At 46.2% G+C, this 19682-nt stretch overlaps 1 protein-coding gene across 1 annotated transcript in view; it reads left to right on the forward strand.

The window, feature by feature from the left end:
• Positions 1 to 19682, forward strand: part of DYNC2H1 (dynein cytoplasmic 2 heavy chain 1) — a 349851-nt gene that overhangs the window by 186672 nt on the left and 143497 nt on the right. Inside the window, exons 78-79 of the mRNA XM_075546528.1 lie at positions 489 to 614; positions 2074 to 2184. Coding sequence (XP_075402643.1) covers positions 489 to 614; positions 2074 to 2184 — 237 coding nt within the window. The remainder of the gene's footprint in view (positions 1 to 488; positions 615 to 2073; positions 2185 to 19682) is intronic.

The raw sequence follows: 19682 nt of genomic DNA on the forward strand, positions 1-19682 counted from the left end.
AAGAGAAGCTGTAGAGAAGGAGGATTGTCAACATGTTAGGTCATTCTAGAAAAAGGCCAGGAAATCACCAATAGTTTGAAAGCCAACTATGTACATTTTGGGGAAACAAAAGAAAAAGCAAATGTCAAGGAAGTGATAGTATTGATGATAAATCTTACAAAGTCAATGAGAATAAAGTTATAAAATATAGTTGATTTTGGAACAAAAGACTTCAATAATTCTTTTCATTATGTTTTTGTATATTTTACAAACCTATAGCGGGAATATAATTTTAACAATGTAGCTTTATAATCCAAGGCTGATAAGATAGTAGGATAAAAATAGGATGGTGGCTTTGCCCATTGGTAGCAGAGACCAATACTTCATTAAATATAAAAACTCCCCAAAACAATAATCGAGCTAGTTCAATTTTTATTACAGGATAATTTGAATCTTATAATGTTACGTGTGAATGTGTTAATAAATCGGTGTGGTTTTTTTTTTTTTAGGTTGCAATGGGTCAGGGGCAAGCTGACTTAGCAATTCAAATGTTAAAAGAATGTGCCCGCAATGGAGATTGGCTCTGTTTGAAGAACTTACATCTTGTAGTATCTTGGCTGCCAGTTCTTGAAAAGGTAGATTCAGATAAATATGATACACATGATATGTAATATATTCAATTCAGTAATCTCTTAAGTCTCATCATTATTAAACTATTTATGTATTATACTCTTAAAAATTAGTACTTGATGAGAAATCGTTTTAACTCTGTTAAATACTCTTTTTCGCCTTATGCAAAACAAGATGAGTCCTTGGATAGGAATTTATAAAACAGGAATGTATATATATATGCCTCTGAAATTCAGGAACATGTAGACGTTTGATTGCCCTGGGAAAGCTTTCAAGCAAAGTTGTGTGTGAAACTAGCATTAGAGGGCTGGGAACGGCAAGGCAATAGCATATCCTGTGTATCTTTTTGTCCTGGGACAGAGGGAGTGAGATCATTACCAAGGAAGTTAGTAAGTAATTAATGTTATTATTCTGATAGGAAAAATATATAATGAAAAAGGTAAGAATATAGAATACAACTGATGCAAATAGAGTGGATTGAAGGAGTCTCTAGCCAAATTGTGAGTTGTTGAAAATATGTGTGTTACTACTAAATTGACATTCAATAAATCTTTGAAAAATGAGTTAATGACCCTACACAAGGTTTTTTAAACTATTAATTCTTTCCTGGAGCAATGGCTTTATCTTTTTCCTAAAGAGGGTGGGTTTGAACCTCCAAGCTTATAACAGGCCAAGTGTGTCCCACAGTGATCCTGGGGCTCCTAAGTAGTGATACACACTCACAACTCTGTAGTAATCATACAGAGGCATAGAATCAGAGAATGAAGCATACAGAATGTAAGGGATGGAGGGATGCTTTTATATTACGAACTTTGAATGTAAATGATAGGCAGCAGGAATCTATACAGTGTCATTAGGGAACTGATTGTTTTATGCGACTTCTCACGACATGAATAGAAGCAGGAGAACCTGGAGGCCTAAAGCTTGACAGTAGTTTAGGGAATAGCAATTATTGCTTACACTGATGCAGTGCTTACTATCAAACACTCTTCTGAGTGCTTAACAGCACGCTTTCAACTTTCAATCAAAAGGTGGGTGTAGCTTCAATCCACAATTCTGTACAGGAAAGCTGGAGCCGTTGTGCCCTTGACCTGCAGAATCACTATGAGTTGGAGCTGACTTCATGGCAATAGGTTTACAGTTCAGGTATGAAGTAGGTATTGCTTTAGCCTTACTTGGAGTTGGTTTAAACCATGGAATCCAAGGTCACACCAAAAATAAGTGGCAGAATTTGAATTTCACCCAAGTCATCCAGATTCCCATGTTGTTATCAATTACAGTACGTGCGTGGTTATACTGTAGAGAAGATGAAAATCACAAGGGATATTAGCTGTATCGCAAGACATTTAGCAACATGTCAAAAATATATTTGTTAAGAAATATTAGTTCATAATTAATAGAGTGATACAATGATTTTTTTCACGTGTATGTGTAAGTAACTTTTTCTATTGATTTTTAAAAAAGGAACTGAATACTCTTCAGCCTAAAAATACCTTTCGTCTGTGGCTCACTGCAGAAGTTCATCCCAACTTTACTCCTATTTTACTCCAGTCAAGTTTGAAGATAACATATGAGGTAAGAATGGTCCCCGGTTCTGTGAGTACAGTAATCTGTGCGTGCCTTATGGAGTTCAGCGAGCACAGTAATCTGTGCGTGCCTTATGGAGTTCAGTAAGCACAGTAATCTGTGCGTGCCTTATGGAGTTCAGCGAGCACAGTCATCTGTGCGTGCCTTATGGAGTTCAGTGATCACAGTAATCTGTGCGTGCCTTATGGAGTTCAGTGAGCACAGTAATCTGTGCGTGCCTTATGGAGTTCAGTGATCACAGTCATCTGTGCGTGCCTTATGGAGTTCAGTGATCACAGTAATCTGTGCGTGCCTTATGGAGTTCAGCGAGCACAGTAATCTGTGCGTGCCTTATGGAGTTCAGTGATCACAGTAATCTGTGCGTGCCTTATGGAGTTCAGTGAGCACAGTAATCTGTGCGTGCCTTATGGAGTTCAGTGAGCACAGTAATCTGTGCGTGCCTTATGGAGTTCAGTAAGCACAGTAATCTGTGTGTGCCTTATGGAGTTCAGCGAGCACAGTAATCTGTGCGTGCCTTATAGAGTTCAGTGATCACAGTAATCTGTGCGTGCCTTATGGAGTTCAGTGATCACAGTAATCTGTGCGTGCCTTATGGAGTTCAGCGAGCACAGTAATCTGTGCGTGCCTTATGGAGTTCAGCGAGCACAGTAATCTGTGCGTGCCTTATGGAGTTCAGTGAGCACAGTAATCTGTGCGTGCCTTATGGAGTTCAGCGAGCACAGTAATCTGTGCGTGCCTTATGGAGATCAGTAAGCACAGTAATCTGTGCGTGCCTTATGGAGTTCAGCGAGCACAGTAATCTGTGCGTGCCTTATGGAGTTCAGTGAGCACAGTAATCTGTGCGTGCCTTATGGAGTTCAGTGAGCACAGTAATCTGTGCGTGCCTTATGGAGTTCAGTGAGCACAGTCATCTGTGCGTGCCTTATGGAGTTCAGTGAGCACAGTCATCTGTGCGTGCCTTATGGAGTTCAGTGAGCACAGTCATCTGTGCGTGCCTTATGGAGTTCAGCGATCACAGTAATCTGTGCGTGCCTTATGGAGTTCAGTGAGCACAGTCATCTGTGCGTGCCTTATGGAGTTCAGTGAGCACAGTCATCTGTGCGTGCCTTATGGAGTTCAGTGATCACAGTAATCTGTGCGTGCCTTATGGAGTTCAGTGAGCACAGTAATCTGTGCGTGCCTTATGGAGTTCAGTGAGCACAGTAATCTGTGCGTGCCTTATAGAATTCAGTGAGCACAGTAATCTGTGCGTGCCTTATGGAGTTCAGCGATCACAGAATCTGTGCGTGCCTTATGGAGTTCAGTGAGCACAGTAATCTGTGAGTGCCTTATGGAGTTCAGCGAGCACGGTAATCTGTGCGTGCCTTATGGAGTTCAGCGATCACAGTAATCTGTGCGTGCCTTATGGAGTTCAGTGAGCACAGTCATCTGTGCGTGCCTTATGGAGTTCAGTGAGCACAGTAATCTGTGCGTGCCTTATGGAGTTCAGCGAGCACAGTAATCTGTGCGTGCCTTATGGAGTTCAGTGAGCACAGTAATCTGTGCGTGCCTTATAGAGTTCAGTGATCACAGTAATCTGTGCGTGCCTTATGGAGTTCAGTGAGCACAGTAATCTGTGCGTGCCTTATGTAGTTCAGTGATCACAGTAATCTGTGCGTGCCTTATGGAGTTCAGTGAGCACAGTCATCTGCGCGTGCCTTATGGAGTTCAGTGATCACAGTAATCTGTGCGTGCCTTATGGAGTTCAGTGAGCACAGTCATCTGTGCGTGCCTTATGGAGTTCAGTGATCACAGTCATCTGTGCGTGCCTTATGGAGTTCAGTAAGCACAGTAATCTGTGCGTGCCTTATGGAGTTCAGTGATCACAGTAATCTGTGAGTGCCTTATGGAGTTCAGTGAGCACAGTAATCTGTGCGTGCCTTATAGAGTTCAGTGATCACAGTAATCTGTGCGTGCCTTATGGAGTTCAGTGAGCACAGTAATCTGTGTGTGCCTTATGGAGTTCAGTGATCACAGTCATCTGTGCGTGCCTTATGGAGTTCAGTGATCACAGTAATCTGTGCGTGCCTTATGGAGTTCAGTGATCACAGTAATCTGTGCGTGCCTTATGGAGTTCAGCGATCACAGAATCTGTGCGTGCCTTATGGAGTTCAGCGAGCACAGTAATCTGTGCGTGCCTTATGGAGTTCAGCGATCACAGTAATCTGTGCGTGCCTTATGGAGTTCAGCGAGCACAGTAATCTGTGTGTGCCTTATGGAGTTCAGTGAGCACAGTCATCTGTGTGTGCCTTATGGAGTTCAGTGATCACAGTCATCTGTGCGTGCCTTATGGAGTTCAGTGATCACAGTAATCTGTGCGTGCCTTATGGAGTTCAGTGATCACAGTAATCTGTGCGTGCCTTATGGAGTTCAGTGATCACAGTAATCTGTGCGTGCCTTATGGAGTTCAGCGATCACAGAATCTGTGCGTGCCTTATGGAGTTCAGCGAGCACAGTAATCTGTGCGTGCCTTATGGAGTTCAGCGATCACAGTAATCTGTGCGTGCCTTATGGAGTTCAGCGAGCACAGTAATCTGTGTGTGCCTTATGGAGTTCAGTGAGCACAGTCATCTGTGCGTGCCTTATGGAGTTCAGTGAGCACAGTCATCTGTGCGTGCCTTATGGAGTTCAGTGATCACAGTAATCTTTGCGTGCCTTATGGAGTTCAGTGAGCACAGTCATCTGTGAGTGCCTTATGTAGTTCAGTGAGCACAGTCATCTGTGCGTGCCTTATGGAGTTCAGTGATCACAGTAATCTGTGCGTGCCTTATGGAGTTCAGTGAGCACAGTCATCTGTGCGTGCCTTATGGAGTTCAGTGAGCACAGTCATCTGTGAGTGCCTTATGGAGTTCAGCGAGCACAGTAATCTGTGCGTGCCTTATGGAGTTCAGTGAGCACAGTAATCTGTGCGTGCCTTATGGAGTTCAGTGAGCACAGTAATCTGTGCGTGCCTTATGGAGTTCAGTGATCACAGTAATCTGTGAGTGCCTTATGGAGTTCAGTGAGCACAGTAATCTGTGCGTGCCTTATAGAGTTCAGTGATCACAGTAATCTGTGCGTGCCTTATGGAGTTCAGTGAGCACAGTAATCTGTGTGTGCCTTATGGAGTTCAGTGATCACAGTCATCTGTGCGTGCCTTATGGAGTTCAGTGATCACAGTAATCTGTGCGTGCCTTATGGAGTTCAGTGAGCACAGTAATCTGTGCGTGCCTTATGGAGTTCAGTGATCACAGTAATCTGTGCGTGCCTTATGGAGTTCAGCGATCACAGAATCTGTGCGTGCCTTATGGAGTTCAGCGAGCACAGTAATCTGTGCGTGCCTTATGGAGTTCAGCGATCACAGTAATCTGTGCGTGCCTTATGGAGTTCAGCGAGCACAGTAATCTGTGTGTGCCTTATGGAGTTCAGTGAGCACAGTCATCTGTGCGTGCCTTATGGAGTTCAGTGAGCACAGTCATCTGTGCGTGCCTTATGGAGTTCAGTGATCACAGTAATCTTTGCGTGCCTTATGGAGTTCAGTGAGCACAGTCATCTGTGAGTGCCTTATGTAGTTCAGTGAGCACAGTCATCTGTGCGTGCCTTATGGAGTTCAGTGATCACAGTAATCTGTGCGTGCCTTATGGAGTTCAGTGAGCACAGTCATCTGTGCGTGCCTTATGGAGTTCAGTGAGCACAGTCATCTGTGAGTGCCTTATGGAGTTCAGCGAGCACAGTAATCTGTGCGTGCCTTATGGAGTTCAGTGATCACAGTAATCTGTGCGTGCCTTATGGAGTTCAGTGAGCACAGTCATCTGTGAGTGCCTTATGGAGTTCAGTGATCACAGTAATCTGTGAGTGCCTTATGGAGTTCAGTGAGCACAGTTATCTGTGCGTGCCTTATAGAGTTCAGTGAGCACAGTAATCTGTGCGTGCCTTATGGAGTTCAGTGAGCACAGTCATCTGTGCGTGCCTTATGGAGTTCAGCGAGCACAGTAATCTGTGCGTGCCTTATGGAGTTCAGTGAGCACAGTAATCTGTGCGTGCCTTATAGAGTTCAGTGATCACAGTAATCTGTGCGTGCCTTATGGAGTTCAGTGAGCACAGTCATCTGTGCGTGCCTTAAGGAGTTCAGTGATCACAGTAATCTGTGAGTGCCTTATGGAGTTCAGTGAGCACAGTAATCTGTGCGTGCCTTATAGAGTTCAGTGATCACAGTAATCTGTGCGTGCCTTATGGAGTTCAGTGAGCACAGTAATCTGTGTGTGCCTTATGGAGTTCAGTGATCACAGTCATCTGTGCGTGCCTTATGGAGTTCAGTGATCACAGTAATCTGTGCGTGCCTTATGGAGTTCAGTGAGCACAGTAATCTGTGCGTGCCTTATGGAGTTCAGTGATCACAGTAATCTGTGCGTGCCTTATGGAGTTCAGCGATCACAGAATCTGTGCGTGCCTTATGGAGTTCAGCGAGCACAGTAATCTGTGCGTGCCTTATGGAGTTCAGCGATCACAGTAATCTGTGCGTGCCTTATGGAGTTCAGCGAGCACAGTAATCTGTGTGTGCCTTATGGAGTTCAGTGAGCACAGTCATCTGTGCGTGCCTTATGGAGTTCAGTGAGCACAGTCATCTGTGCGTGCCTTATGGAGTTCAGTGATCACAGTAATCTTTGCGTGCCTTATGGAGTTCAGTGAGCACAGTCATCTGTGAGTGCCTTATGTAGTTCAGTGAGCACAGTCATCTGTGCGTGCCTTATGGAGTTCAGTGATCACAGAAATCTGTGCGTGCCTTATGGAGTTCAGTGAGCACAGTCATCTGTGCGTGCCTTATGGAGTTCAGTGAGCACAGTCATCTGTGAGTGCCTTATGGAGTTCAGCGAGCACAGTAATCTGTGCGTGCCTTATGGAGTTCAGTGAGCACAGTAATCTGTGCGTGCCTTATGGAGTTCAGTGATCACAGTAATCTGTGAGTGCCTTATGGAGTTCAGTGAGCACAGTAATCTGTGCGTGCCTTATAGAGTTCAGTGATCACAGTAATCTGTGCGTGCCTTATGGAGTTCAGTGAGCACAGTAATCTGTGTGTGCCTTATGGAGTTCAGTGATCACAGTCATCTGTGCGTGCCTTATGGAGTTCAGTGATCACAGTAATCTGTGCGTGCCTTATGGAGTTCAGTGAGCACAGTAATCTGTGCGTGCCTTATGGAGTTCAGTGATCACAGTAATCTGTGCGTGCCTTATGGAGTTCAGCGATCACAGAATCTGTGCGTGCCTTATGGAGTTCAGCGAGCACAGTAATCTGTGCGTGCCTTATGGAGTTCAGCGATCACAGTAATCTGTGCGTGCCTTATGGAGTTCAGCGAGCACAGTAATCTGTGTGTGCCTTATGGAGTTCAGTGAGCACAGTCATCTGTGCGTGCCTTATGGAGTTCAGTGAGCACAGTCATCTGTGCGTGCCTTATGGAGTTCAGTGATCACAGTAATCTTTGCGTGGCTTATGGAGTTCAGTGAGCACAGTCATCTGTGAGTGCCTTATGTAGTTCAGTGAGCACAGTCATCTGTGCGTGCCTTATGGAGTTCAGTGATCACAGTAATCTGTGCGTGCCTTATGGAGTTCAGTGAGCACAGTCATCTGTGCGTGCCTTATGGAGTTCAGTGAGCACAGTCATCTGTGAGTGCCTTATGGAGTTCAGCGAGCACAGTAATCTGTGCGTGCCTTATGGAGTTCAGCGATCACAGTAATCTGTGCGTGCCTTATGGAGTTCAGTGAGCACAGTCATCTGTGAGTGCCTTATGGAGTTCAGTGATCACAGTAATCTGTGAGTGCCTTATGGAGTTCAGTGAGCACAGTTATCTGTGCGTGCCTTATAGAGTTCAGTGAGCACAGTAATCTGTGCGTGCCTTATGGAGTTCAGTGAGCACAGTCATCTGTGCGTGCCTTATGGAGTTCAGCGAGCACAGTAATCTGTGCGTGCCTTATGGAGTTCAGTGAGCACAGTAATCTGTGCGTGCCTTATAGAGTTCAGTGATCACAGTAATCTGTGCGTGCCTTATGGAGTTCAGTGAGCACAGTAATCTGTGCGTGCCTTAAGGAGTTCAGTGATCACAGTAATCTGTGCGTGCCTTATGGAGTTCAGTGAGCACAGTCATCTGTGCGTGCCTTATGGAGTTCAGTGATCACAGTAATCTGTGCGTGCCTTATGGAGTTCAGTGAGCACAGTCATCTGTGCGTGCCTTATGGAGTTCAGCGATCACAGTCATCTGTGCGTGCCTTATGGAGTTCAGTAAGCACAGTAATCTGTGCGTGCCTTATGGAGTTCAGTGATCACAGTAATCTGTGAGTGCCTTATGGAGTTCAGTGAGCACAGTAATCTGTGCGTGCCTTATAGAGTTCAGTGATCACAGTAATCTGTGCGTGCCTTATGGAGTTCAGTGAGCACAGTAATCTGTGTGTGCCTTATGGAGTTCAGTGATCACAGTCATCTGTGCGTGCCTTATGGAGTTCAGTGATCACAGTAATCTGTGCGTGCCTTATGGAGTTCAGTGAGCACAGTAATCTGTGCGTGCCTTATGGAGTTCAGTGAGCACAGTAATCTGTGCGTGCCTTATGGAGTTCAGTGAGCACAGTCATCTGTGCGTGCCTTATGGAGTTCAGTGATCACAGTCATCTGTGTGTGCCTTATGGAGTTCAGTGATCACAGTCATCTGTGCGTGCCTTATGGAGTTCAGTGAGCACAGTAATCTGTGCGTGCCTTATGGAGTTCAGTGAGCACAGTAATCTGTGAGTGCCTTATGGAGTTCAGCGAGCACAGTAATCTGTGCGTGCCTTATGGAGTTCAGCGAGCACAGTAATCTGTCCGTGCCTTATGGAGTTCAGTGAGCACAGTCATCTGTGCGTGCCTTATGGAGTTCAGTGATCACAGTAATCTTTGCGTGCCTTATGGAGTTCAGTGATCACCGTAATCTGTGCGTGCCTTATGGAGTTCAGTAAGCACAGTAATCTGTGCGTGCCTTATGGAGTTCAGTAAGCACAGTAATCTGTGCGTGCCTTATAGAGTTCAGTGATCACAGTAATCTGTGCGTGCCTTATGGAGTTCAGTGAGCACAGTAATCTGTGCGTGCCTTATGGAGTTCAGTGAGCACAGTAATCTTTGAGTGCCTTATGGATTTCAGTGATCACAGTAATCTGTGCGTGCCTTATGGAGTTCAGTGAGCACAGTAATCTGAGCGTGCCTTATGGAGTTCAGTAAGCACAGTAATCTGTGCGTGCCTTATAGAGTTCAGTGATCACAGTAATCTGTGCGTGCCTTATGGAGTTCAGTGAGCACAGTAATCTGTGCGTGCCTTATGGAGTTCAGTGAGCACAGTAATCTGTGCGTGCCTTATAGAGTTCAGTGATCACAGTAATCTGTGCGTGCCTTATGGAGTTCAGTGAGCACAGTAATCTGTGCGTGCCTTATGGAGTTCAGTGAGCACAGTAATCTTTGAGTGCCTTATGGATTTCAGTGATCACAGTAATCTGTGCGTGCCTTATGGAGTTCAGTGAGCACAGTAATCTGAGCGTGCCTTATGGAGTTCAGTAAGCACAGTAATCTGTGCGTGCCTTATAGAGTTCAGTGATCACAGTAATCTGTGCGTGCCTTATGGAGTTCAGTGAGCACAGTAATCTGTGCGTGCCTTATGGAGTTCAGTGAGCACAGTAATCTGTGCGTGCCTTATGGAGTTCAGTGAGCACAGTAATCTGTGCGTGCCTTATGGAGTTCAGCGATCACAGTAATCTGTGCGTGCCTTATGGAGTTCAGCGAGCACAGTAATCTGTGCGTGCCTTATGGAGTTCAGCAAGCACAGTAATCTGTGCGTGCCTTAAGGAGTTCAGTGATCACAGTAATCTGTGCGTGCCTTATGGAGTTCAGTGAGCACAGTCATCTGTGCGTGCCTTATGGAGTTCAGTGATCACAGTAATCTGTGCGTGCCTTATGGAGTTCAGTGAGCACAGTCATTTGTGCGTGCCTTATGGAGTTCAGCGATCACAGTCATCTGTGCGTGCCTTATGGAGTTCAGTAAGCACAGTAATCTGTGCGTGCCTTATGGAGTTCAGTGATCACAGTAATCTGTGAGTGCCTTATGGAGTTCAGCAAGCACAGTAATCTGTGCGTGCCTTATAGAGTTCAGTGATCACAGTAATCTGTGCGTGCCTTATGGAGTTCAGTGAGCACAGTAATCTGTGTGTGCCTTATGGAGTTCAGTGATCACAGTCATCTGTGCGTGCCTTATGGAGTTCAGTGATCACAGTAATCTGTGCGTGCCTTATGGAGTTCAGTGAGCACAGTAATCTGTGCGTGCCTTATGGAGTTCAGTGAGCACAGTAATCTGTGCGTGCCTTATGGAGTTCAGTGAGCACAGTCATCTGTGCGTGCCTTATGGAGTTCAGTGATCACAGTCATCTGTGTGTGCCTTATGGAGTTCAGTGATCACAGTCATCTGTGCGTGCCTTATGGAGTTCAGTGAGCACAGTAATCTGTGCGTGCCTTATGGAGTTCAGTGAGCACAGTAATCTGTGAGTGCCTTATGGAGTTCAGCGAGCACAGTAATCTGTGCGTGCCTTATGGAGATCAGCGAGCACAGTAATCTGTGCGTGCCTCATGGAGTTCAGTGAGCACAGTCATCTGTGCGTGCCTTATGGAGTTCAGTGATCACAGTAATCTTTGCGTGCCTTATGGAGTTCAGTGATCACCGTAATCTGTGCGTGCCTTATGGAGTTCAGTAAGCACAGTAATCTGTGCGTGCCTTATGGAGTTCAGTAAGCACAGTAATCTGTGCGTGCCTTATAGAGTTCAGTGATCACAGTAATCTGTGCGTGCCTTATGGAGTTCAGTGAGCACAGTAATCTGTGCGTGCCTTATGGAGTTCAGTGAGCACAGTAATCTTTGAGTGCCTTATGGATTTCAGTGATCACAGTAATCTGTGCGTGCCTTATGGAGTTCAGCGAGCACAGTAATCTGTGCGTGCCTTATGGAGTTCAGTGAGCACAGTAATCTGTGCGTGCCTTATAGAGTTCAGTGATCACAGTAATCTGTGCGTGCCTTATGGAGTTCAGTGAGCACAGTAATCTGTGCGTGCCTTATGGAGTTCAGGGAGCACAGTAATCTGTGCGTGCCTTATGGAGTTCAGTGAGCACAGTAATCTGTGCGTGCCTTATGGAGTTCAGCGATCACAGTAATCTGTGCGTGCCTTATGGAGTTCAGCGAGCACAGTAATCTGTGCGTGCCTTATGGAGTTCAGTGATCACAGTCATCTGTGCGTGCCTTATGGAGTTCAGTGATCACAGTAATCTGTGCGTGCCTTATGGAGTTCAGTGAGCACAGTAATCTGTGCGTGCCTTATGGAGTTCAGTGAGCACAGTCATCTGTGCGTGCCTTATGGAGTTCAGCGATCACAGTAATCTGTGCGTGCCTTATGGAGTTCAGTGAGCACAGTAATCTGTGCGTGCCTTATGGAGTTCAGTGAGCACAGTCATCTGTGCGTGCCTTATGGAGTTCAGTGAGCACAGTCATCTGTGCGTGCCTTATGGAGTTCAGCGAGCACAGTAATCTGTGAGTGCCTTATGGAATTCAGTGATCACAGTCATCTGTGCGTGCCTTATGGAGTTCAGCGAGCACAGTAATCTGTGAGTGCCTTATGGAGTTCAGTGATCACAGTAATCTGTGCGTGCCTTATGGAGTTCAGTGATCACAGTAATCTGTGCGTGCCTTATGGAGTTCAGCGAGCACAGTAATCTGTGCGTGCCTTATGGAGTTCAGTAAGCACAGTAATCTGTGCGTGCCTTATGGAGTTCAGTGATCACAGTAATCTGTGCGTGCCTTATGGAGTTCAGTGAGCACAGTCATCTGTGCGTGCCTTATGGAGTTCAGTGAGCACAGTAATCTGTGAGTTCCTTATGGAGTTCAGTGATCACAGTAATCTGTGCGTGCCTTATGGAGTTCAGTAAGCACAGTAATCTGTGCGTGCCTTATGGAGTTCAGTGATCACAGTAATCTGTGCGTGCCTTATGGAGTTCAGTGAGCACAGTAATCTGTGCGTGCCTTATGGAGTTCAGTAAGCACAGTAATCTGTGCGTGCCTTATGGAGTTCAGTGAGCACAGTAATCTGTGTGTGCCTTATGGAGTTCAGTGAGCACAGTAATCTGTGCGTGCCTTATGGAGTTCAGTAAGCACAGTAATCTGTGCGTGCCTTATGGAGTTCAGTGATCACAGTAATCTGTGCGTGCCTTATGGAGTTCAGTGAGCACAGTCATCTGTGCGTGCCTTATGGAGTTCAGTGAGCACAGTAATCTGTGAGTTCCTTATGGAGTTCAGTAATCACAGTAATCTGTGCGTGCCTTATGGAGTTCAGTAAGCACAGTCATCTGTGCGTGCCTTATGGAGTTCAGTGAGCACAGTAATCTGTGCGTGCCTTATGGAGTTCAGGGAGCACAGTAATCTGTGCGTGCCTTATGGAGTTCAGTGAGCACAGTCATCTGTGAGTGCCTTATGGAGTTCAGTGATCACAGTAATCTGTGAGTGCCTTATGGAGTTCAGTGAGCACAGTAATCTGTGCGTGCCTTATGGAGTTCAGTGATCACAGTAATCTGTGCGTGCCTTATGGAGTTCAGTGATCACAGTAATCTGTGCGTGCCTTATGGAGTTCAGTAAGCACAGTAATCTGTGCGTGCCTTATGGAGTTCAGTGATCACAGTAATCTGTGAGTGCCTTATGGAGTTCAGTGAGCACAGTAATCTGTGCGTGCCTTATGGAGTTCAGTAAGCACAGTAATCTGTGCGTGCTTTATAGAGTTCAGTGATCACAGTAATCTGTGCGTGCCTTATGGAGTTCAGAGATCACAGTAATCTGTGCGTGCCTTATGGAGTTCAGTGAGCACAGTAATCTGTGAGTGCCTTATGGAGTTCAGTGAGCACAGTCATCTGTGCGTGCCTTATGGAGTTCAGCGATCACAGTAATCTGTGCGTGCCTTATGGAGTTCAGTGATCACAGTAATCTGTGCGTGCCTTATGGAGTTCAGTGAGCACAGTAATCTGTGCGTGCCTTATGGAGTTCAGTGAGCACAGTAATCTGTGCGTGCCTTATGGAGTTCAGTGAGCACAGTCATCTGTGCGTGCCTTATGGAGTTCAGCGAGCACAGTAATCTGTGAGTGCCTTATGGAGTTCAGTGATCACAGTAATCTGTGCGTGCCTTATGGAGTTCAGTGAGCACAGTAATCTGTGAGTGCCTTATGGAGTTCAGTGATCACAGTAATCTGTGAGTGCCTTATGGAGTTCAGTGAGCACAGTCATCTGTGCGTGCCTTATGGAGTTCAGTGATCACAGTAATCTGTGCGTGCCTTATGGAGTTCAGTGAGCACAGTCATCTGTGAGTGCCTTATGGAGTTCAGTGATCACAGTAATCTGTGAGTTCCTTATGGAGTTCAGTGATCACAGTAATCTGTGCGTGCCTTATGGAGTTCAGTAAGCACAGTCATCTGTGCGTGCCTTATGGAGTTCAGTGAGCACAGTAATCTGTGCGTGCCTTATGGAGTTCAGGGAGCACAGTAATCTGTGCGTGCCTTATGGAGTTCAGTGAGCACAGTCATCTGTGAGTGCCTTATGGAGTTCAGTGATCACAGTAATCTGTGAGTGCCTTATGGAGTTCAGTGAGCACAGTAATCTGTGCGTGCCTTATGGAGTTCAGTGATCACAGTAATCTGTGCGTGCCTTATGGAGTTCAGTGATCACAGTAATCTGTGCGTGCCTTATGGAGTTCAGTAAGCACAGTAATCTGTGCGTGCCTTATGGAGTTCAGTGATCACAGTAATCTGTGAGTGCCTTATGGAGTTCAGTGAGCACAGTAATCTGTGCGTGCCTTATGGAGTTCAGTAAGCACAGTAATCTGTGCGTGCTTTATAGAGTTCAGTGATCACAGTAATCTGTGCGTGCCTTATGGAGTTCAGAGATCACAGTAATCTGTGCGTGCCTTATGGAGTTCAGTGAGCACAGTAATCTGTGAGTGCCTTATGGAGTTCAGTGAGCACAGTCATCTGTGCGTGCCTTATGGAGTTCAGCGATCACAGTAATCTGTGCGTGCCTTATGGAGTTCAGTGATCACAGTAATCTGTGCGTGCCTTATGGAGTTCAGTGAGCACAGTAATCTGTGCGTGCCTTATGGAGTTCAGTTAGCACAGTAATCTGTGCGTGCCTTATGGAGTTCAGTGAGCACAGTAATCTGTGCGTGCCTTATGGAGTTCAGCGAGCACAGTAATCTGTGAGTGCCTTATGGAGTTCAGTGATCACAGTAATCTGTGCGTGCCTTATGGAGTTCAGTGAGCACAGTCATCTGTGAGTGCCTTATGGAGTTCAGTGATCACAGTAATCTGTGAGTGCCTTATGGAGTTCAGTGAGCACAGTCATCTGTGATTGCCTTATGGAGTTCAGTGATCACAGTAATCTGTGAGTGCCTTATGGAGTTCAGTGATCACAGTAATCTGTGCGTGCCTTATGGAGTTCAGTGAGCACAGTCATCTGTGAGTGCCTTATGGAGTTCAGTGATCACAGTAATCTGTGAGTGCCTTATGGAGTTCAGTGAGCACAGTTATCTGTGCGTGCCTTATAGAGTTCAGTGAGCACAGTAATCTGTGCGTGCCTTATGGAGTTCAGTGAGCACAGTCATCTGTGCGTGCCTTATGGAGTTGAGCGAGCACAGTAATCTGTGCGTGCCTTATGGAGTTCAGTGAGCACAGTAATCTGTGCGTGCCTTATAGAGTTCAGTGATCACAGTAATCTGTGCGTGCCTTATGGAGTTCAGTGAGCACAGTAATCTGTGCGTGCCTTAAGGAGTTCAGTGATCACAGTAATCTGTGCGTGCCTTATGGAGTTCAGTGAGCACAGTCATCTGTGCGTGCCTTATGGAGTTCAGTGATCACAGTAATCTGTGCGTGCCTTATGGAGTTCAGTGAGCACAGTCATCTGTGCGTGCCTTATGGAGTTCAGCGATCACAGTCATCTGTGCGTGCCTTATGGAGTTCAGTGAGCACAGTAATCTGTGTGTGCCTTATGGAGTTCAGTGATCACAGTCATCTGTGCGTGCCTTATGGAGTTCAGTGATCACAGTAATCTGTGCGTGCCTTATGGAGTTCAGTGAGCACAGTAATCTGTGCGTGCCTTATGGAGTTCAGTGATCACAGTCATCTGTGTGTGCCTTATGGAGTTCAGTGATCACAGTCATCTGTGCGTGCCTTATGGAGTTCAGTGAGCACAGTAATCTGTGCGTGCCTTATGGAGTTCAGTGAGCACAGTAATCTGTGAGTGCCTTATGGAGTTCAGCGAGCACAGTAATCTGTGCGTGCCTTATGGAGTTCAGTGAGCACAGTAATCTGTGCGTGCCTTATGGAGTTCAGTGAGCACAGTCATCTGTGCGTGCCTTATGGAGTTCAGTGATCACAGTAATCTTTGCGTGCCTTATGGAGTTCAGTGATCACCGTAATCTGTGCGTTCCTTATGGAGTTCAGTAAGCACAGTAATCTGTGCGTGCCTTATGGAGTTCAGTAAGCACAGTAATCTGTGCGTGCCTTATAGAGTTCAGTGATCACAGTAATCTCTGCGTGCCTTATGGAGTTCAGTGAGCACAGTAATCTGTGCGTGCCTTATGGAGTTCAGTGAGCACAGTAATCTTTGAGTGCCTTATGGATTTCAGTGATCACAGTAATCTGTGCGTGCCTTATGGAGTTCAGTGAGCACAGTAATCTGAGCGTGCCTTATGGAGTTCAGTAAGCACAGTAATCTGTGCGTGCCTTATAGAGTTCAGTGATCACAGTAATCTGTGCGTGCCTTATGGAGTTCAGTGAGCACAGTAATCTGTGCGTGCCTTATGGAGTTCAGTGAGCACAGTCATCTGTGCGTGCCTTATGGAGTTCAGCGATCACAGTAATCTGTGCGTGCCTTATGGAGTTCAGTGATCACAGTAATCTGTGCGTGCCTTATGGAGTTCAGTGAGCACAGTAATCTGTGCGTGCCTTATGGAGTTCAGTTAGCACAGTAATCTGTGCGTGCCTTATGGAGTTCAGTGAGCACAGTAATCTGTGCGTGCCTTATGGAGTTCAGCGAGCACAGTAATCTGTGAGTGCCTTATGGAGTTCAGTGATCACAGTAATCTGTGCGTGCCTTATGGAGTTCAGTGAGCACAGTCATCTGTGAGTGCCTTATGGAGTTCAGTGATCACAGTAATCTGTGAGTGCCTTATGGAGTTCAGTGAGCACAGTCATCTGTGATTGCCTTATGGAGTTCAGTGATCACAGTAATCTGTGAGTGCCTTATGGAGTTCAGTGATCACAGTAATCTGTGCGTGCCTTATGGAGTTCAGTGAGCACAGTCATCTGTGAGTGCCTTATGGAGTTCAGTGATCACAGTAATCTGTGAGTGCCTTATGGAGTTCAGTGAGCACAGTTATCTGTGCGTGCCTTATAGAGTTCAGTGAGCACAGTAATCTGTGCGTGCCTTATGGAGTTCAGTGAGCACAGTCATCTGTGCGTGCCTTATGGAGTTGAGCGAGCACAGTAATCTGTGCGTGCCTTATGGAGTTCAGTGAGCACAGTAATCTGTGCGTGCCTTATAGAGTTCAGTGATCACAGTAATCTGTGCGTGCCTTATGGAGTTCAGTGAGCACAGTAATCTGTGCGTGCCTTAAGGAGTTCAGTGATCACAGTAATCTGTGCGTGCCTTATGGAGTTCAGTGAGCACAGTCATCTGTGCGTGCCTTATGGAGTTCAGTGATCACAGTAATCTGTGCGTGCCTTATGGAGTTCAGTGAGCACAGTCATCTGTGCGTGCCTTATGGAGTTCAGCGATCACAGTCATCTGTGCGTGCCTTATGGAGTTCAGTGAGCACAGTAATCTGTGTGTGCCTTATGGAGTTCAGTGATCACAGTCATCTGTGCGTGCCTTATGGAGTTCAGTGATCACAGTAATCTGTGCGTGCCTTATGGAGTTCAGTGAGCACAGTAATCTGTGCGTGCCTTATGGAGTTCAGTGATCACAGTCATCTGTGTGTGCCTTATGGAGTTCAGTGATCACAGTCATCTGTGCGTGCCTTATGGAGTTCAGTGAGCACAGTAATCTGTGCGTGCCTTATGGAGTTCAGTGAGCACAGTAATCTGTGAGTGCCTTATGGAGTTCAGCGAGCACAGTAATCTGTGCGTGCCTTATGGAGTTCAGTGAGCACAGTAATCTGTGCGTGCCTTATGGAGTTCAGTGAGCACAGTCATCTGTGCGTGCCTTATGGAGTTCAGTGATCACAGTAATCTTTGCGTGCCTTATGGAGTTCAGTGATCACCGTAATCTGTGCGTTCCTTATGGAGTTCAGTAAGCACAGTAATCTGTGCGTGCCTTATGGAGTTCAGTAAGCACAGTAATCTGTGCGTGCCTTATAGAGTTCAGTGATCACAGTAATCTCTGCGTGCCTTATGGAGTTCAGTGAGCACAGTAATCTGTGCGTGCCTTATGGAGTTCAGTGAGCACAGTAATCTTTGAGTGCCTTATGGATTTCAGTGATCACAGTAATCTGTGCGTGCCTTATGGAGTTCAGTGAGCACAGTAATCTGAGCGTGCCTTATGGAGTTCAGTAAGCACAGTAATCTGTGCGTGCCTTATAGAGTTCAGTGATCACAGTAATCTGTGCGTGCCTTATGGAGTTCAGTGAGCACAGTAATCTGTGCGTGCCTTATGGAGTTCAGTGAGCACAGTAATCTGTGCGTGCCTTATGGAGTTCAGCGAGCACAGTAATCTGTGCGTGCCTTATGGAGTTCAGTAAGCACAGTAATCTGTGCGTGCCTTATGGAGTTCAGTGATCACAGTAATCTGTGCGTGCCTTATGGAGTTCAGTGAGCACAGTCATCTGTGCGTGCCTTATGGAGTTCAGTGAGCACAGTAATCTGTGAGTTCCTTATGGAGTTCAGTGATCACAGTAATCTGTGCGTGCCTTTGGAGTTCAGTAAGCACAGTAATCTGTGCGTGCCTTATGGAGTTCAGTGATCACAGTAATCTGTGCGTGCCTTATGGAGTTCAGTGAGCACAGTAATCTGTGCGTGCCTTATGGAGTTCAGTAAGCACAGTAATCTGTGCGTGCCTTATGGAGTTCAGTGAGCACAGTAATCTGTGTGTGCCTTATGGAGTTCAGTGAGCACAGTAATCTGTGCGTGCCTTATGGAGTTCAGTAAGCACAGTAATCTGTGCGTGCCTTATGGAGTTCAGTGATCACAGTAATCTGTGCGTGCCTTATGGAGTTCAGTGAGCACAGTCATCTGTGCGTGCCTTATGGAGTTCAGTGAGCACAGTAATCTGTGAGTTCCTTATGGAGTTCAGTGATCACAGTAATCTGTGCGTGCCTTATGGAGTTCAGTAAGCACAGTCATCTGTGCGTGCCTTATGGAGTTCAGTGAGCACAGTAATCTGTGCGTGCCTTATGGAGTTCAGTGAGCACAGTAATCTGTGTGTGCCTTATGGAGTTCAGTGATCACAGTCATCTGTGCGTGCCTTATGGAGTTCAGTGATCACAGTAATCTGTGCGTGCCTTATGGAGTTCAGTGAGCACAGTAATCTGTGCGTGCCTTATGGAGTTCAGTGATCACAGTAATCTGTGCGTGCCTTATGGAGTTCAGCGATCACAGAATCTGTGCGTGCCTTATGGAGTTCAGCGAGCACAGTAATCTGTGCGTGCCTTATGGAGTTCAGCGATCACAGTAATCTGTGCGTGCCTTATGGAGTTCAGCGAGCACAGTAATCTGTGTGTGCCTTATGGAGTTCAGTGAGCACAGTCATCTGTGCGTGCCTTATGGAGTTCAGTGAGCACAGTCATCTGTGCGTGCCTTATGGAGTTCAGTGATCACAGTAATCTTTGCGTGCCTTATGGAGTTCAGTGAGCACAGTCATCTGTGAGTGCCTTATGTAGTTCAGTGAGCACAGTCATCTGTGCGTGCCTTATGGAGTTCAGTGATCACAGTAATCTGTGCGTGCCTTATGGAGTTCAGTGAGCACAGTCATCTGTGCGTGCCTTATGGAGTTCAGTGAGCACAGTCATCTGTGAGTGCCTTATGGAGTTCAGCGAGCACAGTAATCTGTGCGTGCCTTATGGAGTTCAGTGAGCACAGTAATCTGTGCGTGCCTTATGGAGTTCAGTGATCACAGTAATCTGTGAGTGCCTTATGGAGTTCAGTGAGCACAGTAATCTGTGCGTGCCTTATAGAGTTCAGTGATCACAGTAATCTGTGCGTGCCTTATGGAGTTCAGTGAGCACAGTAATCTGTGTGTGCCTTATGGAGTTCAGTGATCACAGTCATCTGTGCGTGCCTTATGGAGTTCAGTGATCACAGTAATCTGTGCGTGCCTTATGGAGTTCAGTGAGCACAGTAATCTGTGCGTGCCTTATGGAGTTCAGTGATCACAGTAATCTGTGCG

The sequence above is a fragment of the Tenrec ecaudatus genome, chromosome 4 (genome assembly GCF_050624435.1).
Source record: "Tenrec ecaudatus isolate mTenEca1 chromosome 4, mTenEca1.hap1, whole genome shotgun sequence".
Classification (NCBI taxonomy): domain Eukaryota; kingdom Metazoa; phylum Chordata; class Mammalia; order Afrosoricida; family Tenrecidae; genus Tenrec; species Tenrec ecaudatus.